Raw genomic sequence first — 19,855 nt, 5'->3', positions numbered from 1 at the left:
GCATGCCTCGCAGAGCAACGCATGCACTACCCAGGCTCAAAGGTAAATTTGGTCACAAACACACATTTGCAACTGAAGTTACCTTTGTGAATCGGGAAGCATATATCTATCTGTTACGGTAATTGTATTTATATAGTGCTTACTACCCCATACGAGGCATTGAAGCGTACATATCTATTGTAATAAATGTATTTGTGCTCATTCAACACCTATTCCAAAAAGCCTCAAACTGCTAGGTCATGGAATATGTAGGCCAATGGCTGGTGTGGAGAGCATCCCATAAGGGCAGTGAAGCGAGAATGAAGCTTTGTAACAAAAAAAAATGATTAACTCTCTCTGCAGAGTTACACAGTCATCGTCGGAAACCAAGGGAGAATAGTGAAAGGAATCACCATTAGCAGCTATTAATGGCTAACAGCAGGTGACCAATCATCTATTAGCACCAGCCACCTAATCCCAGACAGCACGTGAAGACAAACTAGCCAACTGTCGCTGCCTACTAGTGGTCCCTACTTCTCACTAAGCATTCTGGGAGGCTGAGCCAATCTCAGCATTACATACATAAAGCTAACTTAAGATGAACTGATAGACAAGTGGTAATGTACCGTGAATAAAAGCAGCCATATTTCTAGTGCTAAATACTACCAATGGACTTATTTAGAGCCTGGATGGTATGCAAATGTAGAAAACAAGCATTGGCAAATCCACTAGGGTTCTCCTATGAGAGAGTTATTGGTTCTGCGAATGGCTTTTAGCCATGTTGTACAGCAGCTTGGAATGGAGTAGCATGGCATAGAGTGGAGTGGTATGGCATGGAGCGGTGTGGATTGACCTAGTAGTGTGGACTGGTATAGCAGAGTAGAGTGGCACAGAGTTAAGTGGAGAGGCATAGAGTAGAGTTGGAATGTCGGAGAGTAGAGTGCGGTAGAGCAGAGTGGTGTGGAGAGCAATGGCGTAGAGTGGTGTTGAGAAGAGTGGTGTAGAGGATAGTGGCGTAGAGTGCAGTGACGTAGAGTGACACAGAAAAGAGTGACGAGGGATGCGGTGGGGTAGAGTGCAGTTGTGTAGAGTGGTGCCGAGTAGAGTGGCGTAGAGTAGAGTGGTGTAGAGTGGCATCGAGTGCAGTGGTGCAGAGTGGGGTAGAGTGGAGGAGAGTAAAGGGGCGTAGAGTGCTGTGGAGTAGAGTGGTGCAGTGTAGAGTGGCATAGAGTGCAATGGCATAGGGTGCAATGGTGTAGAGTGGAGCAGAGAAGAGTAGAGTGGCGTAAACTGCAGTGGTGTACAGAAGTGTAGAATGCAGTGGCACAGAGTAGAGTGGTGCAGAGTACAATGGCATAGAGTGGCAAAGAGTGCAGTGGAGTAAAGTGGGGTGGTATAGAGTAGAGTGGCGTAAAGTAGAGTGCAGTGCTGAGAGTTGTAGAATACAGTGGCCTGGAGGAATGCAGTCACAGCCTATGTCAGAACCCAAGTTCAAGTTCTTTCGGCCCCTTAATTTCTGAAGAGAAGTCACTCATGTGTTTTGTCAAGGTTTCACAGAGGCACTGCACTGGTGAGCACGGTATTTTGAACAAACTAGAAGTTTGCAACAGAAACAATGAGTTAGCCCATAAAATATATTTGGGGGACAAAAAATAATGATGAAGCATCTTTATTTGGAAGGCACACTTTGGAGTGTAAGCATATTTTGTGACACAGCAATGGACATATTCGCTGTCATAGATGGGCTGATTTGCTTACATTGTGGGCAAGGTGGGCTGGGAGGGAAAAGGAGCAACATGGAAGGGGGCATGTGGGAGGGTATAGAAGCTACATCGATATGGGAGACTGACTGAAAACACAAACATTCACATGGAGTGCTTGAACACACAAAAAGTAGCTCCATAAAAGGGAGCAGTGGAAGGACAAAAGTACTTGGTCCATGCTCCAGGGGAGGGACAATCACAAGAGGACATGATGCACATATGCAATAACAAACGGAATGAAACAAATGTGAGCAATGCTGAAGCTAACCAATGGTAAGCTATGCGTGGGCTGTAGGTCCACTATAAATGAACAGAATGTCTCAGAGAGATAGAAAATGCGCAGCGTAGGCAAAACCTAAAAAGGTTTTAGAGGTCAGAGCAATATAGAATGTAATGAGTTTCCTTGCTTCCTCCTGAAAAAGTGTGCCTGGATAGTACCAACTGTTTATACCCAAAGCCCCAGAAGTGTCTGTGGATGGCATTAGGGTTATTAAAGGCCTATAACAATAACACATATAACTGGGTGAATGCAAATAATTGTTTATACTACTTTTCAGTCTCTGGGATCCACACTATGATAATAAGTATTACTACTCATTTAACTGTTATTAAAATTAAATTGAAAGTAAAGCCTGTAGGAGACTCGGGTTGGACATCTACGCACTACAGTGGGATCAGATTCTATACCATTCACATTTATTTATTCATTTTATTTTATTTTATGTTATGTTGAGAGTTTTATATAGCGCAAAAAAGAACCTTGTAGGTATCAGAGCGCTTTACAGGAAAGATGTAGGGAGCAGATACAAATATAGTAGACAAATATAGGATTGAGTCTAGTACACAGAAATAGCTAACAATAGATAATCTATATATTACAAGTTTACATACCTAATTTATTAGACAACATATTGTCCAAGAGAATATAGTTCAAATCATGTTGAGAGAGGTCAAATACAGGGTAGTAGCTAATAGTCCGGGTCACTTTCACTTCTTTTCTGAAAAAGGCAGTAGAGGGGTTCGGTCTCGTTTCTGGTGGTAAGGCATTTCAGATCCTGTGGGCATTTTCCTGAGAAGGATCGGTTATATGTTTTTTCTTGGCAAATCTTTGCAGTTTCAGAAGAAGATTCCTGGAGCTCCTGGTGGATCTGTTACCACACAAGAGTGTCAGTTTTGTGTTAAATAACTGGGGTATTGTGGTGTAGGGCCTTGTGCGTCAAACATGCGATTTTCAGATGAATTCTCGTTTCGAAGGGCAGCCAGTTGAGAGCTCTAAGGTCCGGGAGATATGACGGTTTCTTTTGGAGCCTGTGATCAGTCCAGCTGATGTGTTGATTGTGGTTCTTAGCTGGGCCGTCGTTGATCTGGGAAGGCCGCCAAGAGCGACACACCCATATTCTACTCTTGGGATTACTAAGGCTTGCACTGCCTGTTTGAATGTCATATGCGGGCACAACGGGTTTCAGTTTTCCCATGGTGGTTATTTGAAAGTTTGCTTCTTATGTAGAGGCACTGATGTGTTTCTGCATGTTAAGGTTTCTGTCCAGCGTTATTCCCAGTGATTTTGCTGAATCAACAATGAGTGGTTGACCTTTGAGTTCTGTTAGGTGATTCAGCCAGTCGTGAATGATGGTAGAATGGTTGTGGGGAGCGATTAGGAGGAATTCGGTTTTGAGGGTGTATAGTTTCAAATGGTTTTCAGCCAGCCAGGACTGAGTTTTTTCAGAGTTGTGTTGAGAGATTTGATGTCCTCAAGTGAATGGATCTTTATGTAGAGTAGCGTATCATCTGCGTACATATGATAGTGGACCTGAGATGCGCCATTAACTGTGTGTCTTTTCTGTTTGTTTGTCCATTGTTATTACTTGACCACCTGAATCATCTACATGGACGCACACCAGGTGATATGATTTTCATTTATTTTTCTCACTTTTTGTACACTAAGCAGTAGCATTATGTTAAGGTCCTGATGAAGCAGGAAGAGATCTCTTGACTCTACATCAACTGCAGAAACATGTCGACCTACAATCCATCTGAGTAGTCATTTGTTGAACACTACTTGCTCTGTTTTTAGCCTTGGGTGTGGATAGGATTCTATTAAACTTGTTCGTTTCCATTTCCACAACCCAATCTTACCCACTCATTTTGCACTTAGCACCACTATCATTTATGTTTTGCACTGCTAGTCAGATTACTCCCTGATGCCACTCAATCAGCCACTACATCCTAGTTCTCTTTCACCAGATTAGGCTACAGTCTACCTAATCTACAGTGGATGTGTACCACTTCCTTCGGGTGAAGGTTCCCAAATGATGTAGGGCGGCACAGGATGGGTATCTGATGGGAAAAATTATTTCTCACCACGAATTACTCCTTGTGGATTTCGTGACTGTATTCTTGATTTGATCACACAGTTTTTAGATAGTTCTACCCTATCTGACCCATTGCTATTCTATTTATCAGGTAGCTACACGTTAGGGATGATAGCAATGCATGGTCATTAAATATTCCCTTCTGACCCTTCTTATGTATATATATATAAGGCTTATTTGCCTGTAATTAATTGGCAACAGCGGTGAGCCCTTTTTATATATGGGGATTATTTCAGCTCCGGCCCAGCTAGCAGGGATCTCCATACCTTGGAGTATAGATTTGAATAACACCCAGAGGTATAGCGTCCAGACAATAGGTTCACTACGGAAAACGTCCCCAAGAATTTGTCTAGTCCGGGGGCTTTGCCCGGTGCTATTTTTGACAGGACGCCAGTTATCTCATTGAGGGATATCACAGGGGTGTCATCCAGTGTTATGGGGGTAGACATAAATGCATCCCCACATAACAGACATTGACAGCTGGTTCATCCAATGTCTCTACCCTTGAATATAGGGACGTGAAGTGGTCCCGCCATACGTCTGTCTCCAGGTTTGGCTCTATCGGAGATTTGGCCTCGCAACTACCTGTGTTGACCACTTTCCAGAAGGTCCTCATATCCTAGGCACCCAGAGAGCTTCTCAAGATATCCCACTTGTCGCTTTCCCACCCTTTTTTTGCCTCACTAACACTGGCCTTACAGGCCGCTCTAGATGTTTTAATTAGGGGACGATCACTAGCCTTAATAGAGGCAATCGGGGCTCTTTTGGCCTTGCGACATTCATCATTATACCAGGGGTGGGGATATTTCCAATGAGGCCTAAGTTTTTTACAGGAAAAAATAAGTCTACCATAGTAGCCAGTAGCTCAGTATGATTCTGGGTAGCCATCTGGAGATCAATTCGGACACCATTAATAGGTACAGAATTAATTGCGGTCAAGTGCACCGGGATAAGGGCTTCGTACAGGGAGCCCAATTTAAACTGGAACCGGTTTATGTCTGCCCAACGTACTCTCCTCCTACAATTTGTGAGGGACAGCCTATCGTCAATAGGGTAATAAACACTTGATGTACTCCCAGGATTAGTCTCGTGTAATTCTAGCACAAGGGCGTTATGGTCGCTATCTAGTGGTGCCATAACTTTAAAATCAATAACCATATGCCAGGATTTTGAGTTGATTAAAATGTAATCCAATAAGGACGCTCTCCCATTTCTAGTGAAAGTATAATTACTGGCTGAGTCAGATTGTGTTCTTCCAGTACATGCCCTTAAGGAGTATTTTAAAACAAAGCAATTCATCTGGATCACCAAAGGGGACCAAATTTTGACTGAGGGCATGAAGACTCCGGGATGGCCCCGTATTTATCTTTTTCACAGAGGCTATCCTTTTGCAAGCAATCTAGTGGCTCAAACTGACAATTAAAATCCCCTCCTATGACTATCATGTGATTATTTGCAAAGGTGGCTAGAAATTAAGTTAGTTCCTCAAGAGTTTTTGACTCCTGTCCCTCGCTGACTGGTCTTGAGTACACATTTAAAAGGGCAATGAAGATCTTGGGGGAGAAATGCAGAAGGACACACAGCATGTCCTTTGAAGATGATTCTAACCATATTGCCGAGCACCCTAGGTGGACTGCCACCCATGTGCTCAGGCCTCCTGAAGGTCTCCCTTTCCCACCTGATGCTGCAGGGATATTGAATATAGCATAACCCGATTTTAAATGGCCCCTCTTGCCCACGTCTCCTGGAACATGCAGATCTCATGTTGGTCAATAAAATGACCCCATTTGGGGTCGTCGGTCTTGTTGTTCAGGCCTGCTAAGTTGCAGGATAAAACGCGTAGCCTTGGGCGGTCAAGAGAGTTGGTTTTTTTGGCAACTGGTAGGGAGGACTGTGGGGGAGATGCGAGGAACGATGAAAATGGTTGGTTATAAGTCAAGGTCTTGTTTGGGCCTTCATGGGTATTCCCTGGTGAGCCACTCATGCTCCCACAGGTTACCCTTCCCCTAACAATGTACGGTTCCCTACATCATTCTCACGGGACTCAGTAACCAACTGAGTTTCGCCCAACTGGCTTGGGCCTCAAGTCAATCCACTCCTTCAAGGCTACTAAATCTGTTTACTGTAGGAATAGTGAAGATTTGTTGCCTAGGCCAATAATGTTCTATGGCAACTTTGTTGTAACTATAGTTTTCGTGTCTCCAGTCCCACCCATATTGCCTTGTGATTTCGTAGAAACTCTCAGGGGGATAAAAATAGCCCAATGGGAGGATTAGAAATGAACCCATTTTTCTCCCATCCTCTCTATTTGGAATTTCTTGCACAACTCGGTGGTTTCTAAAATGAATCACTATGCAATCACCTTTCTTGCCCTTGCGCCTCCAACCTAACCATCCAACTCTACGTGTGGTTAAAATCTCTTCAGCGTCGTCATACCGGAAGTATCTATGATTCGCTAGCCAGTGCATGCATTTGTTCTTTAATTCTTGGTGTGATTCATATTGTCCCTTTCCAAGCTTAGGGATATCTGCCAGGATGAGGACATATGGGGTTGAGGCCAATGGAAAAATAATAACTGGGGGAGTCTAAAAGGGGCTAATGGTTGTTGTCTCTCTAAATGTAATGCTTGAGTAGTTGGGTGATCATTGTGTTTGGAGGTTGGAATGGTCTTTATGGAGTTTGCAGTTACCTGGTCTCCAAGGCCAATGTCCAATTCAATGGTCCCATCAAATGCCCCCCAGTTTGGTCCAGTTTGGACCCAGCCATGTGCAAATCAGTCTTGACCCTGTGCCAAATGGGAATGCAAGCATTGTCGAGTGGCGGAGGCTAAAGCAACATGAGGGAGGAGGGCGGGTGGTAACAAAATTGACAGCAGAAGGATGAGGGGCCAAGCATACATTAGGGGGAGGCATAACAGACAGCGGTGGAGTAAAACGGAAATAGGGGTGGTGGTAATGGACGGCGGGGTGTTGGGAGAAAAATGGATGGCAGGGTGAGGGAGACCGTACAGTGCCATGCACTCTATAAGAGTGCATAGCCATACGTAACAAAAAAAAGTACCTGGGCAGCACACGGCAATAGAAGGACACTGGCCGCAAACAGGAAGATGTGCTGGGTTCATGCTCCATGGCATGGACACAAGCCCAGAAAAGACTGCAGCGGGCGGCGAACAGCTGACAGGAAGTAGGAGGTGTGACTAGTAAGAAGCAAGGGAACCAGAGTGAAGTGGAAGCCAACCAATGGTAAGTATTGGTAAATAATGGGCGGGCTCTAAGCCCTTTTTAAAGCTTTTTTTATTACAATAGCTTTCACTGATAGCGCATGTACACTGTAGGATAAACCTAAAAAGTCTATGGATACTATAAACAATCATTGATAAAGCGAATGCATGCATCTTTAGCACACTGTAGCAAGAAAAACAGGAGGGCATCAGAAAAAGAAGCGAAAATGGCCTAAAGTAGTACTTAAGTCCCTCAAGCCATTTAATGTAAGTACTGGAATGGAGGCAGAACGATACAATCACACAGCCAATAGCGTTAGGTTAGAGGTGTATGCTATGGGCTGAGCCAAAATGTGTTTGAAAAAGTCTCAAGCCAATGCCTGAAAGAAGGTGGTCAAAGATAGCCAATGGTTGCAATGGGCAGCACCAAAGTCCAATCTATATATGATGTTAGCAAAAGGTCTGTTTGACAACTTTGCTTTAACTAAAAGGTAGGCACTCAAAGCTGGGAACAGCAAAGAACATGCCAGCTTCTTTACTAATCCAAACTTGCGTCTTGGTACTCCAGCACCACCAAATGTGCTGGGACTCTTTGACCTCCCACAGTGCACTGAGAGACGAGTGGGTCCTGTATAGAAATTGTTTCTGACTTATTCACACCAGCTCACAACATAGGTAAATTTACCTCACTAATCACAATCCTCCCTATATGAACAGGAGCCCAGCAGATGACCTGGGTAACTAGATTTCAATGTATACATAAATGTCCGCTATTGCGGGTGGCTGGATGTTGTAATGCACTGGAAGCTAATTCAACTGCATATTTCGAAGACACTATAAAACATGTTGGGTACATAATTCAGACGGTCTCAATCAAGGTTGTTAAATGTGAGGGGGATTCCTTTTTAGGTCTCGGCTAGCGTAGGCTGCGCTTGCGCGTTCTCGCTGGCGAGATTTTGTTTCTTAGTAGCGAGGGTTAACCCCGCCCCTCTTCTCCATTGGCTGGCCTCCTAAATGCTGGCCAGCCATTGGAGAAGAGGTTTCAGTGACAATTTAAGCCCCGTCTTTTTCGGATTGAGGGGTGTGTTTTTTAACGTTCTTTCTCATTCTTCTCCATTGGCTGAAATGTAAAAACAACAGTCAAAAACACGCCTGTTGTTTACATTCCAGCCAATGGAGAAGAGGGGAGAAATAAAAACACACCCCCCAGTCTGCAAAGGACGGGGCTTAGTATAAAATGGCGAGCGCTTGTTTCTCTTTCTTATTTGGCGCTGGTCTCCCTGTTTCGCCGTCCGAGTTCTCATCGTTAGGCTGGTGAGGTGGGCACCCCGTCCCACCGCGTGGTGATCCCCCGCGGGCCCCTGCCCCAGCTGCATACCCCGGGGTCCTTGTGGTAGCCCTTGTACCCCTCATGACGTTTATGTCAGTTTTCGCAGCTGTGGTTGTGGCCTGGAATCAGGTTGGGGATAGAATGGAGTGGAATTGTCCCGGCCTTCACAGACCTGGGTATCATTACCCGCACCCCCCCCCCAATTTGGGGTCGACCAGCACCACTGACCATTGGCTTGGCATGGGACTATCGGCTGCCCCCCTCCCCTCCATGTGGTTGCATGGGCAGGGTGCCGGCTGGCAGTGAGCGCCTCGAACTGGATGCGAGTGGCACCCCTGGTGCTCCTGGTGCATGCCCGGGAGACATGCACCCCTCTGCTGGTTCCCGACTGGGTGTAACTCCAGTCAATCCCCTATCTCCCCCCGTCAGCTCCGCTGCGAAGCGTGACGGTATAGTACTGGGTGCCGCGCCGGTTGCAGGCGAGTGGGGGCGGCGCTGTGGGAGGGGAGGGGAGCCCATGCCAGTATGGGAGCCCGGGGGGCTTTTGTGACCGCCGCACATCGCGCAGGGCTCGGTAGAGTCAACTCCTTCCCCGCCCTTAAATACTAACACAGCAGCTATTCGACAACGGCAGCACAGTGCCTTAATTTTATGGCAAGGGTTGCTGTGTGGTGCCCTCAGCGAGGTGGGTTTTCTGGGGCTGGCCCAGAGTTGGCTACGGGCCCCTTGGCCCAGGTAGTCAGGCCCTGTGAGGAGCCAGGTTGCTTACTGTGTTGGGCCTTACCAGGAGCATTCTGCCTTTTTCAAATGGTGTTTGGGGCACCCCGCTGTTGTCCGCTCAGCTAGCCTATCTTGGGGTTTCGGGCGGCATCGATTTGCATAACCATGTGGTTGCGTGCACAAATGCGTGTAGGCCGGTGGACCTGGGGTGTGGAGAGGCCGAATCGAGAGTACCACGGATTTGAGGTGACAGCAGGGATCAGGGCCAGAATACGAGTCGCCCCTGCCCTGCTCCCCGGGATGTCCACACGGTTTAGGGTTTGAGGGGATGAGCGCGTTGTTCCTCGGGGAGGCCCCATGCTTTCCCTGCACAAGGACAGTGAGACACATACTGTTTGGTTCACAGAGTTGTGAATGAATCTGTTTGTCCAAGTTTACCGAGAGGTAAATCTTTGCGTTCCCCTGCACATGGAACAGTGACACCTACTCTGTTGGGGCACAGGGCTGAGAATTGATTGTTTTGCTCCATTTTCCCGCAACGAATGCTCGGCCAATCTTGCCATTTGGTCCATGAGGTCGGTAGACGCAGGGTGGGGGAACTTCTTCGCTGGCATCAGCGCAGATGGAAAGGTTTTGATGCATGCAGTGTAAACTCTTATCCATGGTTACAGCCCTTAGGCATGCAAAGATCCAGTGACTGAGCTTCGCACGATCGTGCCTTTGATCGGAACGCACGCTGTGATTTACTGCACCACACGAACACAGTTTCACCTTATTGTAGACTGCGTGTCATACGGCTGTGTGTGGGGGGGCTCTGTGTGTGTGTGGAGGGCTATGTGTGTGTGTGGAGGGCTCTGTGTGTGGGGGGGGCTCTGTGTGTGTGTGTGTGTGTGTGTGTGTGTGTGTGTGTGTGTGTGTGTGTTTGTGTGGGGCTCTGTGTGTGTGGGGGGCTCTGTGTGTGTGTGTGTGGGGCTCTGTGTGTGTGTGTGGGGGGCTCTGTGTGTATGTGGGGCTCTGTGTGTATGTGGGGCTCTGAGTGTGTGTGTGACTGTGTGTGACTGTGTGTGTGTGTGACTGTGTGTGTGTGACTGTGTGTGTGTGTGTGACTGTGTGTGTGTGTGACTATCTACTACTCACTCTATACTACTCTCCACTGATCAACACTACTCACTAACTACTATTGCCTACAACTTACTCCTACACTATTCTATACAAGTATGCTCTCTATTAATCAACTAGTCACTCTCTCCTAACACTTAATAAATGTTAATACTCTCTACTACTCTCTAATGCTTAACAATTGCAATTGTAAATGAAAATAACATCTATTTATCAGTTTAAAAAAAAAAACAAATGACAAAAATAACACTTGCAATAACAATAGCTCTAACTTTAAAAAAGACGAGACCATTGCATTGTAAATGCTTGTATCAAATATGTATGGTTTGGCTTGGGAAGCACGAGGTTATTCAAACATTTTCCACAATTCTCGCTAACACTATGCGTCCTACTTCACACACATTTTTGGATGGTGTGATCAGCGCTTGTGGTATCGTAGCGCTATACTTCCGATTTTGCTGTGTGCTTGCTCGCATTTGCTCTCATTACTCCCATTGCCTGATCGCCTCACATATTTGCATATTAGCGCTATATTTAGAAAGTGCGCTTTGAAGCTATCTGCATTGCCCTTAATAGTGAATTTGCCTGTATCTATAACTTGCGCCTGACTGTGCCGGTGCCACTAGCGTTTTCGTCGCGTTTTAATTCTGTGTGCCCCAATCCTGTTTCGCGTTTGGCGTGCAGCCATTTTGTTGCTTGTTTGTTGTTGTGCCACCCTGCCCGGCCCCCCACCACGCTCCCGCCTCCCAGGTGCTCCTCCCTCGCCCCTCCCCCCTCTACCATCCACATATGACAGATGCTTTTGCGCGCAGCGTTCACGTGCAGCGGTCGCGCCGAAGGTGCGCCAAAGGTAAGCCCGTCAACGCCCGTCCGCGCCTGGACCGCGCCCAGCGCCAGACCCCCTGGTCCTCGCAATATCCACCCCACTCGCTTAACGTACGACGGCGCTACTCTCCTCGCCCTTAACCCCCGGACGCACCCCACAATGCTGCGTAGCTACCCCAGGACACACCCATGGACCATTCGCAAGCCACTCATGCAAATTCGCCTGCATCAGGACCCACACCAAATCCTCCTCCTCCAAACACAGCTCCGACACTAACCACCTGAAGTGCATCCTACTGAACACCCGCTCGTTCCACAAACACGCCACTGAACTCTGGGACCTACTCGATACCACATCACCGGACGTCGCCTTCCTTAGAGAAACCTGGTTGAATGCATCATCAGCGCCCGACATCGCCATAGCCATCCCGGACGCCTACAAGATCATCCGAAAAGACCGCACCAACCAAACAGGAGGAGGCATCGCCATCGCCCATAAGAACACCATCCGAATCACGACCAGCTCCGACGATAACCTCGCGACTGCCGAACACCTTCACTTCCAGATCCACACCGACCCCAGGACCACACTTAGAGGCACCCTCATCTACAGACCACCAGGAACCCGCACACAATTTAATGAAGACATCACTGACTTCATCAGCCCACATGCCCTCACCTCCGAGAACTACATTTCACTAGGAGACCTCAACTTCCACCTGGAAAAGAATAACGATAACAAAACCACCACCCTTCTGGACAACCTGGCAAATCTCGGACTCAAACAACTTGTTGACACCCCCACCCACCTTGCCGGACACACGCTTGACCCTACCTTCACCTCCAGCAAACACATCTCCTTCGATCACACCACGGCTCTCCATTGGACGGACCACAGCTGCGTTCACTTCAGCTACAAAAAGATCACGACCCACATCCCACAACAAACTATTCCTCGAAGAAACTGGAACAAAATCACCACCGACCAACTCTTCACATCGCTTAACCAAAACCCCCCCACCATATCATCGGACCCAAACCAAGCTGCCACCAAACTCACACAATGGATTACCCACAGCGCCGACGAATTAGCACCCTTGAAAAACCACCAGATCAAACAAGGTAGCAAAAAGGCCCCTTGGTTCAACGATGACCTTAGGAAATCCAAGAAGCTATGTCGTACCCTCGAGAAAACCTGGAGAAAAAACCCAACCACTAACAACCTGACCACCTTCAAGGACGCCACCCGCAAACACCACCAACTGATCCGATCCACCAAGAAATCAGCATTCAAGGATCGACTCGACAACAACACCCACAACAGCAAAGAATGATTCAACATCGTCAGAGAATTTACCAACCCCACCGCCGGCACCAACGACATCACTCCCTCCCAAGACCTCTGCGACTCCCTATCCTCCTTCTTCTACAAGGAAATCGCCGACATTCATAACAGCTTTGGAAACCTGTCCGAAGAACAACCCACTCCACCCACCTCCGAACCAAAACAGCACTCTCACAACCTTTACGCCTGGAACCCAATCACGACTGAAGACACCATCCGCCTGATGAACTCCATCCACTCAGGATCGCCAACCGACCCATGTCCCCACCACATTTTCAACAAAGCAGACTCCATCATCGCACCCCATGTTTGCGATGTCATCAACTGCTCCTTCAACTCCGCTACCTTCCCAGAAAGCTGGAAACATGCCGAACTCAGCGCCCTTCTGAAGAAACCCACAGCGGACCCCTCTGAACTTAAGAACTACCGCCCCATCTCACTCCTCCCTATGACGGCCAAAGTCATTGAGAAAGCCGTCAATAGTCAGCTGTCCGCCTTCCTGAATCCAACAATTCACTTGACCCCTCACAGTCCGGCTTCCGAGCCAAACACAGCACCGAAACCGCCCTCATCGCTGCTACAGACGACATCCGAACACTACTGGACAACGGAGAAACAGTTGCCCTCATCCTACTTGACCTCTCCGCCGCCTTCGACATAGTCTGTCATAACACCCTCATTCAACGCCTCAGCAACATCGGAATACAAGGAAAAGCGTTGAACTGGATCATCTCGGTCCTCGCCGGAAGAACCCAGAGAGTCCGCCTGCCCCCATTCAAATCAGAGGCAACCAAAGTCATCTGCGGCGTGCCACAAGGATCATCACTCAGTCCCACCCTCTTCAATGTATAAATGAGTCCGCTTGCATCCGTCGCGCGACAACAAAACCTCAACATCATCTCTACGCGGACGACACCCAGCTGATCCTCTCCCTCATCAAAGATCCTAACATCGCCAAAACCAATCTACACGAAGTAATGAAAGAAGTAGCCGAATGGATGAAGAACAGTCGTTTGAAACTAAACTCGGACAAAACGGAAGTCCTCATCTTAGGATCATCCCCCTCTGCATGGGACGACTCATGGTGGCCACCGGCTCTGGGCACAGCACCCATACCTACAGATCACGCACGTAACCTGGGCTTCATCCTAGACTCCTCCCTATCGATGAGCAGACAAGTCAACGCCGTCTCATCATCATGCTTCAACATCCTAAGCATTCTCAAAAAAAATTTACGCTGGATCCCCACCGAAACAAGAAAGACAGTCACCCACGCACTAGTCACTAGCCAACTAGATTAAAGAAACACCCTCTACGCCGGAACTACAGCCAAACTACAGAAAAAACTCCAACGCATCCAAACGCCTCAGCCAGACTCATACTGGACATCCCCCGTCAAGCTCACACTTCCGGTCACCTGAAAGATCTCCACTGGCTTCCCGTCAACAAAAGAATAACGTTCCGTCTCCTCACCCACGCACACAAGGCCCTCTACGTCCTAGGACCCGAATGCCTCAACAAACGACTATCCTTCTACACACCCACCCGCCAACTACGTTCATTCAATCAAGCCCTCGCCACAATCCCGCGCATCAATAGATCCACCATGGGAGGAAGATCTTTCTCCTATTTAGCGGCCAAAACCTGGAATTCTCTCCCCGCTCACCTCCGCCTCACACAGAACCACCTCTCCTTCAGAAAGCAGCTAAAAACCTGGCTATTCGATAAATGATGCACCCACCCTCACTCAAGCGCCTTGAGACCCTCTGGGTGAGTAGTGCGTATACAAATTACTGAACTTGAACTTGAACTTATGTTGGTTTTCACGTTGAAGTCATGACTTTCACACTGATTCCAAGATCAACCTTCTTATAATTTCAAAGTTTCAAGGAAACAGCTTTAAAGATAGCTCGAAAGAAATAGTCACATCCAAATTGACAGCCTACCACCACTCGTAAAGTTTGGGAAGAAAAGCTTTGTGACTGCTTAGATGTAGGAAAAATGAAATTCTGCAAACTATGGGTATAGCATTAATAGGTGAAACTCTGCAATCTACTGGTAGACCAATAACTGATAACACATATGAAAAGTGGGAAAGTCTTCAAACCACGCATAGGCTAATAATCAGAAATACATAGGAAAGTCATCAAACTACAGGTAGGCCAATGTTCTGGAGCTGCGCAACACAACGCTCGTGTAATATAAACTTTTTACACTTCTAGATGTCACCATGTTCTACATTCACATGACAGGAAAAAGGCTTGGCTTGAGTGATGCTTTATTACTTTGCACAGGTTTTTATGAATCACCTTTTTAAACTTAGACTATGGACAACAGAAAATAACTTTACTTACATGAGCATCTTTAAAGAAATAGATAAACTGATCCCTCCTGTCAAAGAATGCAGTGTTGATGGGGCTGGGAATTTTGGGAAATCCATCTGAAATAAGCTTGGGATACTGGTTTCCTTGAGCGTCTTTGATGTATGCCTGATCATTTTCGCTGTCATATCTCCAGTACTGAGTGCCTAGCAGAAGAAAAACAAAACGCATATTGCAACCTTTTATCTATGTCTAAAATATAAAACTCTTCTTTACGTATGGATTTTGTTCAGTGTCCCATGTCACCTTTTGGCCATCTCTTTGTGCAATGCTGAAGCAATTCCCAAAACAACATTGGCGAGTAAGTAAGATGTCTGACATAACCCACTCTGCAGTTAAGGAGTAACTAGACAATGATCTTACATTTGCCACCAACAAACTCATAACACAAATTACAGGACATCAGAGGGTTGATCTCAATCCAACCAGAGACATGGCTACTTTTAAATTTGAAGAAAGCTTGTTCGTAGATGGAGCCATAAAGGAAGTGTGCATGCCCAAGTTTTAGTTAGTATCACAAGAACCTAACTGTTTCACACAGTTGAATTGCTTTTGTTTAATATCCAGGAGGAATGCCCTGCTTGCTCAGAAATATGAAGCAAATCCATTTAAAAAGAACCCATACCGATTTAATGGGCGTCTGATACCGTCCCGTATCTGGGGATTCAATTAGCCCCCTCACTCCCTGCTGTAGTTGCCGCTAACTAAGCCACCCTGCGAGTGAAAATTCGGCGCGAGGTTGGTAGGCGGAAGTATTACCCTCTCTCCTGGTTAGGCAGGATTGTGGCGGTAAAAATGACCGTTTTGCCCCAGATCCTATACCTATTCCGCACCCTCCCTCTCCGGCCGCTGGTTGGCTGGATCCGTCAGACGGAATCCTAGTTGGCCCAGTTTATCTGGAATGGCCGGAAACCGCGAATGCGGAGAGCGTTGGTAACGCTTGCCCCAGAAATGGGGGGACTGGGCATTCCCGACCTCTAACTGTACTTTCAGGCGGCGCAATTGTGCTATCTAGTTGAATGGAGTAGATGGGAGTCCGAGAAACATTGGTTGTTTCAAGATCAGGCAGTGGCGGCACGTTCGTTGCAGGAAATTCCTTTTCTTCGCAAGCCCCATAGGCCCCCTAACTTGTATGCCTCACACATAACTAGGGTCCCTCTGGAGGTGTGGGACGCCACCAATATCACACACGACCGTACAACTTTCCCGTCTCCACTCACCCCGCTGGTGGATAACCCTGACTTCCACCCAGGCGAGGAAGGAGCGGCTTTTGCGCACTGGCGGTCAGCGGGTTGTCGGGTTTTGTGTCACGTATATGGGACCGAGGGGGTTGTCCTGTTTTCCCACTTTCGACGAGAGTACGGCTTCCCGGAGACCGAATGACTGAGATACTTACAAGTGCATCACTGGGCAATACATCCGCAGGTCCGCGCTAGCGCAGATAGACGACTAACCACATACGAACAATGGCTCATGACACACACAACAGATTCCAAACTCATCTCCGACCTATACAAGATATTACAGAACACACAGGCGCACATTCACAACCCGGGCATACCACATGGGGCTCACAGAGACATTCACGAAAGTTGTGACATATTGGTATTATACCCCAGACAGACTGCATGCGATGGACCGAAGCCGAGAGGCGACTTTCTGGCGTGGCTGTGGACAGATTGGCAACCTGGTACACCTGTTGTGGGAATGCATACAGATCCAACCCTACTGGACTCAGGTGCTGGATGGAATAGACAAGCACTTCGAAACTGAAATCCCGCGCTTCCCAGCCTATGTGCTCCTAGGCCTCCCTAACCCCCTGACTTACCCGCTGAAATCCTGCAGGGGCAGGCAGATGGTTTTTTAAAAAAATATATATATTTTTGTTGGCGAGGATAATAAAGAAGCACAAATTATACAATTAACAAGTCAGTTGACACATACGGACCAGGTAGGCCAGGTCCAAAAAGGAGGTACACAGCCAGGTGTGGCCCACAACCCGGAGGCAGGCGGCGTCACGTTAAACCTGTATAACAGTTAAAGGGAATTCGCTCTTGTGCTTCCAGAATCACATAGACAATATCAACATCTACGCCAATTTTCATTTATGATGCAGTTCCAACCTAAACAACAACATAACAGTAACGAAGAACCCCATGAATGGCATTTGTAGCTCTGATGCAATCACATAAGGAGATGTGGGCAAGGGCCCACTAAAACGCGGTCCTCATAGTATAATGTGGTCAAATGGTAGTCACAATGACAAATGTACGCAACAAGGAACATCGGCATGGCTCAGGGGACTGCTACACCACTTCCCGACACCCCGTCCCAGATCCCTCCCCACCATCATCAGACTCCGAGGAAGCGGAGGAAAACAGCTCCGCGCTGGTAGCGTCAGAGTCATCTCCCTCCATCCCCTCGATACACATGGTTCTCCAAGCGAGTAAGTCATCCTGGAGTTTCCCATCCCTGCGTGTGCTCTGCATATGTGTCTCCTCTGCCAAGGCCCATTCCCTGGCGTCCCGCAACCAACTAGAGATTTCAGGCGCCTTCCGCCCCATCCAGGTAATGGCCACCCGCCTCCTCGCCAGAACCAACAGGAGTTGCAGTAGTTTGTAGGACAGACCCCTCTTCCTGGGTTTGGGCACTAGCGCTAGTAAACAGTGGAGCGGTTCTAATTGGAGCGCAAGGTGTGTAATCCGGGTAATGTGTGCTACCACCTCCACCCAAAAGTCATGTACCAAGGGGCATTCCCAGGCCAGGTGAAGGAATCCCGCCCGTTCTGCACGACACCTCAGGCAATTATGGCTCCTGTCCGAAGAGATACGGTGGAGGGAGGCAGGCGTCATATATGTGCGATGGAGAAAATTAAAATGTATCAATTTGAAACGCGCATTACAAGACACTTTACGAGTCAACAGCCCAATTTGCTTCCTCTGGGCTGGATCCAATTCAATCCCTAGGTCCGCTTCCCAAGCCCTCCAAGCAGGCATCAATGGGGGAGTAGAGTCTCTGCGCATAGCTGAGTAAAGAAGGGAAATTAGTCTCCTACCTCTGCCACAGGACAAGATGATGTCCAGGGTATTAGTGAGCTCGGGCGCCTCTGGGAACTGGGGCCACGTCGTCCTGGCTACATCTCGGAGACATCCATAATGGAGGTACTGGCCCTCACGTAGTCCAAAGGAGTCCGCCGCTCTCTCAAAGGACACAAACGAGTCGTCCGGATAAAGATCCGCAAGAGTCTCGCAACCGCCTAGGCGCCACTCCCGGAAAGACATGTTCGCCTCCATCGTGAGTATTGGGGCCAGGATCCAAAGGGAGAGCTCCCTATGAAATGGCGCACGTCGCAGAACGCGCTCAACGAACTGCTGCCAAATATGAGCCGTATGCCGAACGACATAGGGCAATGCGTTATCAGCGCCCCGACCCTGCATGAGAGCTTCCTGTAATTCCCTGTCCGAAGCCACTCCCGCCAACAATGCCAATTCCCAGTTCTCGTCGTCAGCAAACCACCTGGCCGCCGGAAGAAGTTGTGCAGCATAGTAGTATAATTCAAATCTCGGGGCCTCGAGGCCTCCCGCATCCCAACACTGCGTCACTGTGCGCAACGCAACTCTGCTGCGTCCACCTGCCCAAAGCAGGGATGTAAGGAGCGAATTCAGTGTGCGGAACACCCGGGGGGCAATGGGCATAGGGTATTGTGCAGCACATATAGGACTCTAGGAAGCATCACCATCTTGGCAACTGCCAGACGGCCCATAAGGGAGAGAGGGAGCGTATTCCAGAATGCAACAGACTTACGGAGGGCCACAAGAATCCTGTCAATGTTATGGGTTAAAAGAGCCTCATCGGAAGCGGCCACCTGAATACCCAGGTACCGGAACGCCAGACGTTCACACCGGAGGCCCAAATAGTAGGAATCCGCCTCCGGGGCGAGGTCACAAGGAGTTAGTGGGAACACCAGGGACTTTTTAACATTCATGCGCAGTCCCGAGGCCGCACCAAAGCGGTCCAAGAGGCGCAACAGAGCGGGGAGGGCCTCCACCGGAGAAGTCAGGTAGAAAAGCGCATCGTCGGCGTAAAGGGAGATGACATTAGTAGCGTCTCCCACCACAATACCCCAGTCATGTAACTCCTTGCGGGCCGATATGGCCAGGGGCTCAATTGCGAGGGCAAATAGAAGGGGGGACAACGGGCAGCCCTGTCGGGTACCCCTCCCCAACGGCCACTCATCCGAACGGGCCGAACCCAGACGCACCCTGACCCGGGGCGCTCTATATAAGACCCGGATCCAATCTCGAAAGCCGGGACCAAATCCCATCTTTAAGAGCACATGTATCAGGTAACCCCAATGCACTGTATCAAAGGCTTTAGCCAGGTCAACGGAGACCAGCACATGGGGAGTTTCTCGCCCCCGGACCTCGTGTAATACGTGGTTCAGGCGGCGCAAGTTCATCGCCGTATTCCGACCAGGGACAAAGCCACACTGGTCTGGATGGACGAGCTGGGCCACGTGAGGGGCAAGGCGATTGGCCAACAACTTGGTCAGGATTTTCGCGTCCAAGTTAATCAAGGTGATAGGACGGTAAGAAGCGGGGTCTGTATTGTCCCCACCCGGTTTCAAGATCATACAAACCTCACCTTGATTCAAGGTGGGTGGGAGGTTACCCGTGCGTAAGACTTCATTGTAGACCTGTAAAAGGAGGGGGGCCAGGGTATGCCCGAACGTATGATAAAACTCTGCAGGGAATCCATCCCCGCCAGGGGTTTTGGCTCGCGGGAGGGCGGCAATCGCCGC

At 48.4% G+C, this 19,855-nt stretch overlaps 1 protein-coding gene across 1 annotated transcript in view; it reads right to left on the bottom strand.

Annotated features, from left to right (window-relative positions):
- MMP21 (matrix metallopeptidase 21) overlaps nt 1-19,855 on the bottom strand; it is a 114,684-nt gene that overhangs the window by 5,840 nt on the left and 88,989 nt on the right. Inside the window, exon 6 of the mRNA XM_086920251.1 lies at nt 15,028-15,200. Coding sequence (XP_086776377.1) covers nt 15,028-15,200 — 173 coding nt within the window. The remainder of the gene's footprint in view (nt 1-15,027; nt 15,201-19,855) is intronic.

This window comes from Lissotriton vulgaris, chromosome 5, assembly GCF_964263255.1.
Source record: "Lissotriton vulgaris chromosome 5, aLisVul1.2, whole genome shotgun sequence".
NCBI classification, from domain to species: domain Eukaryota; kingdom Metazoa; phylum Chordata; class Amphibia; order Caudata; family Salamandridae; genus Lissotriton; species Lissotriton vulgaris.
This window is presented reverse-complemented; position numbering and strand designations above follow the sequence as displayed.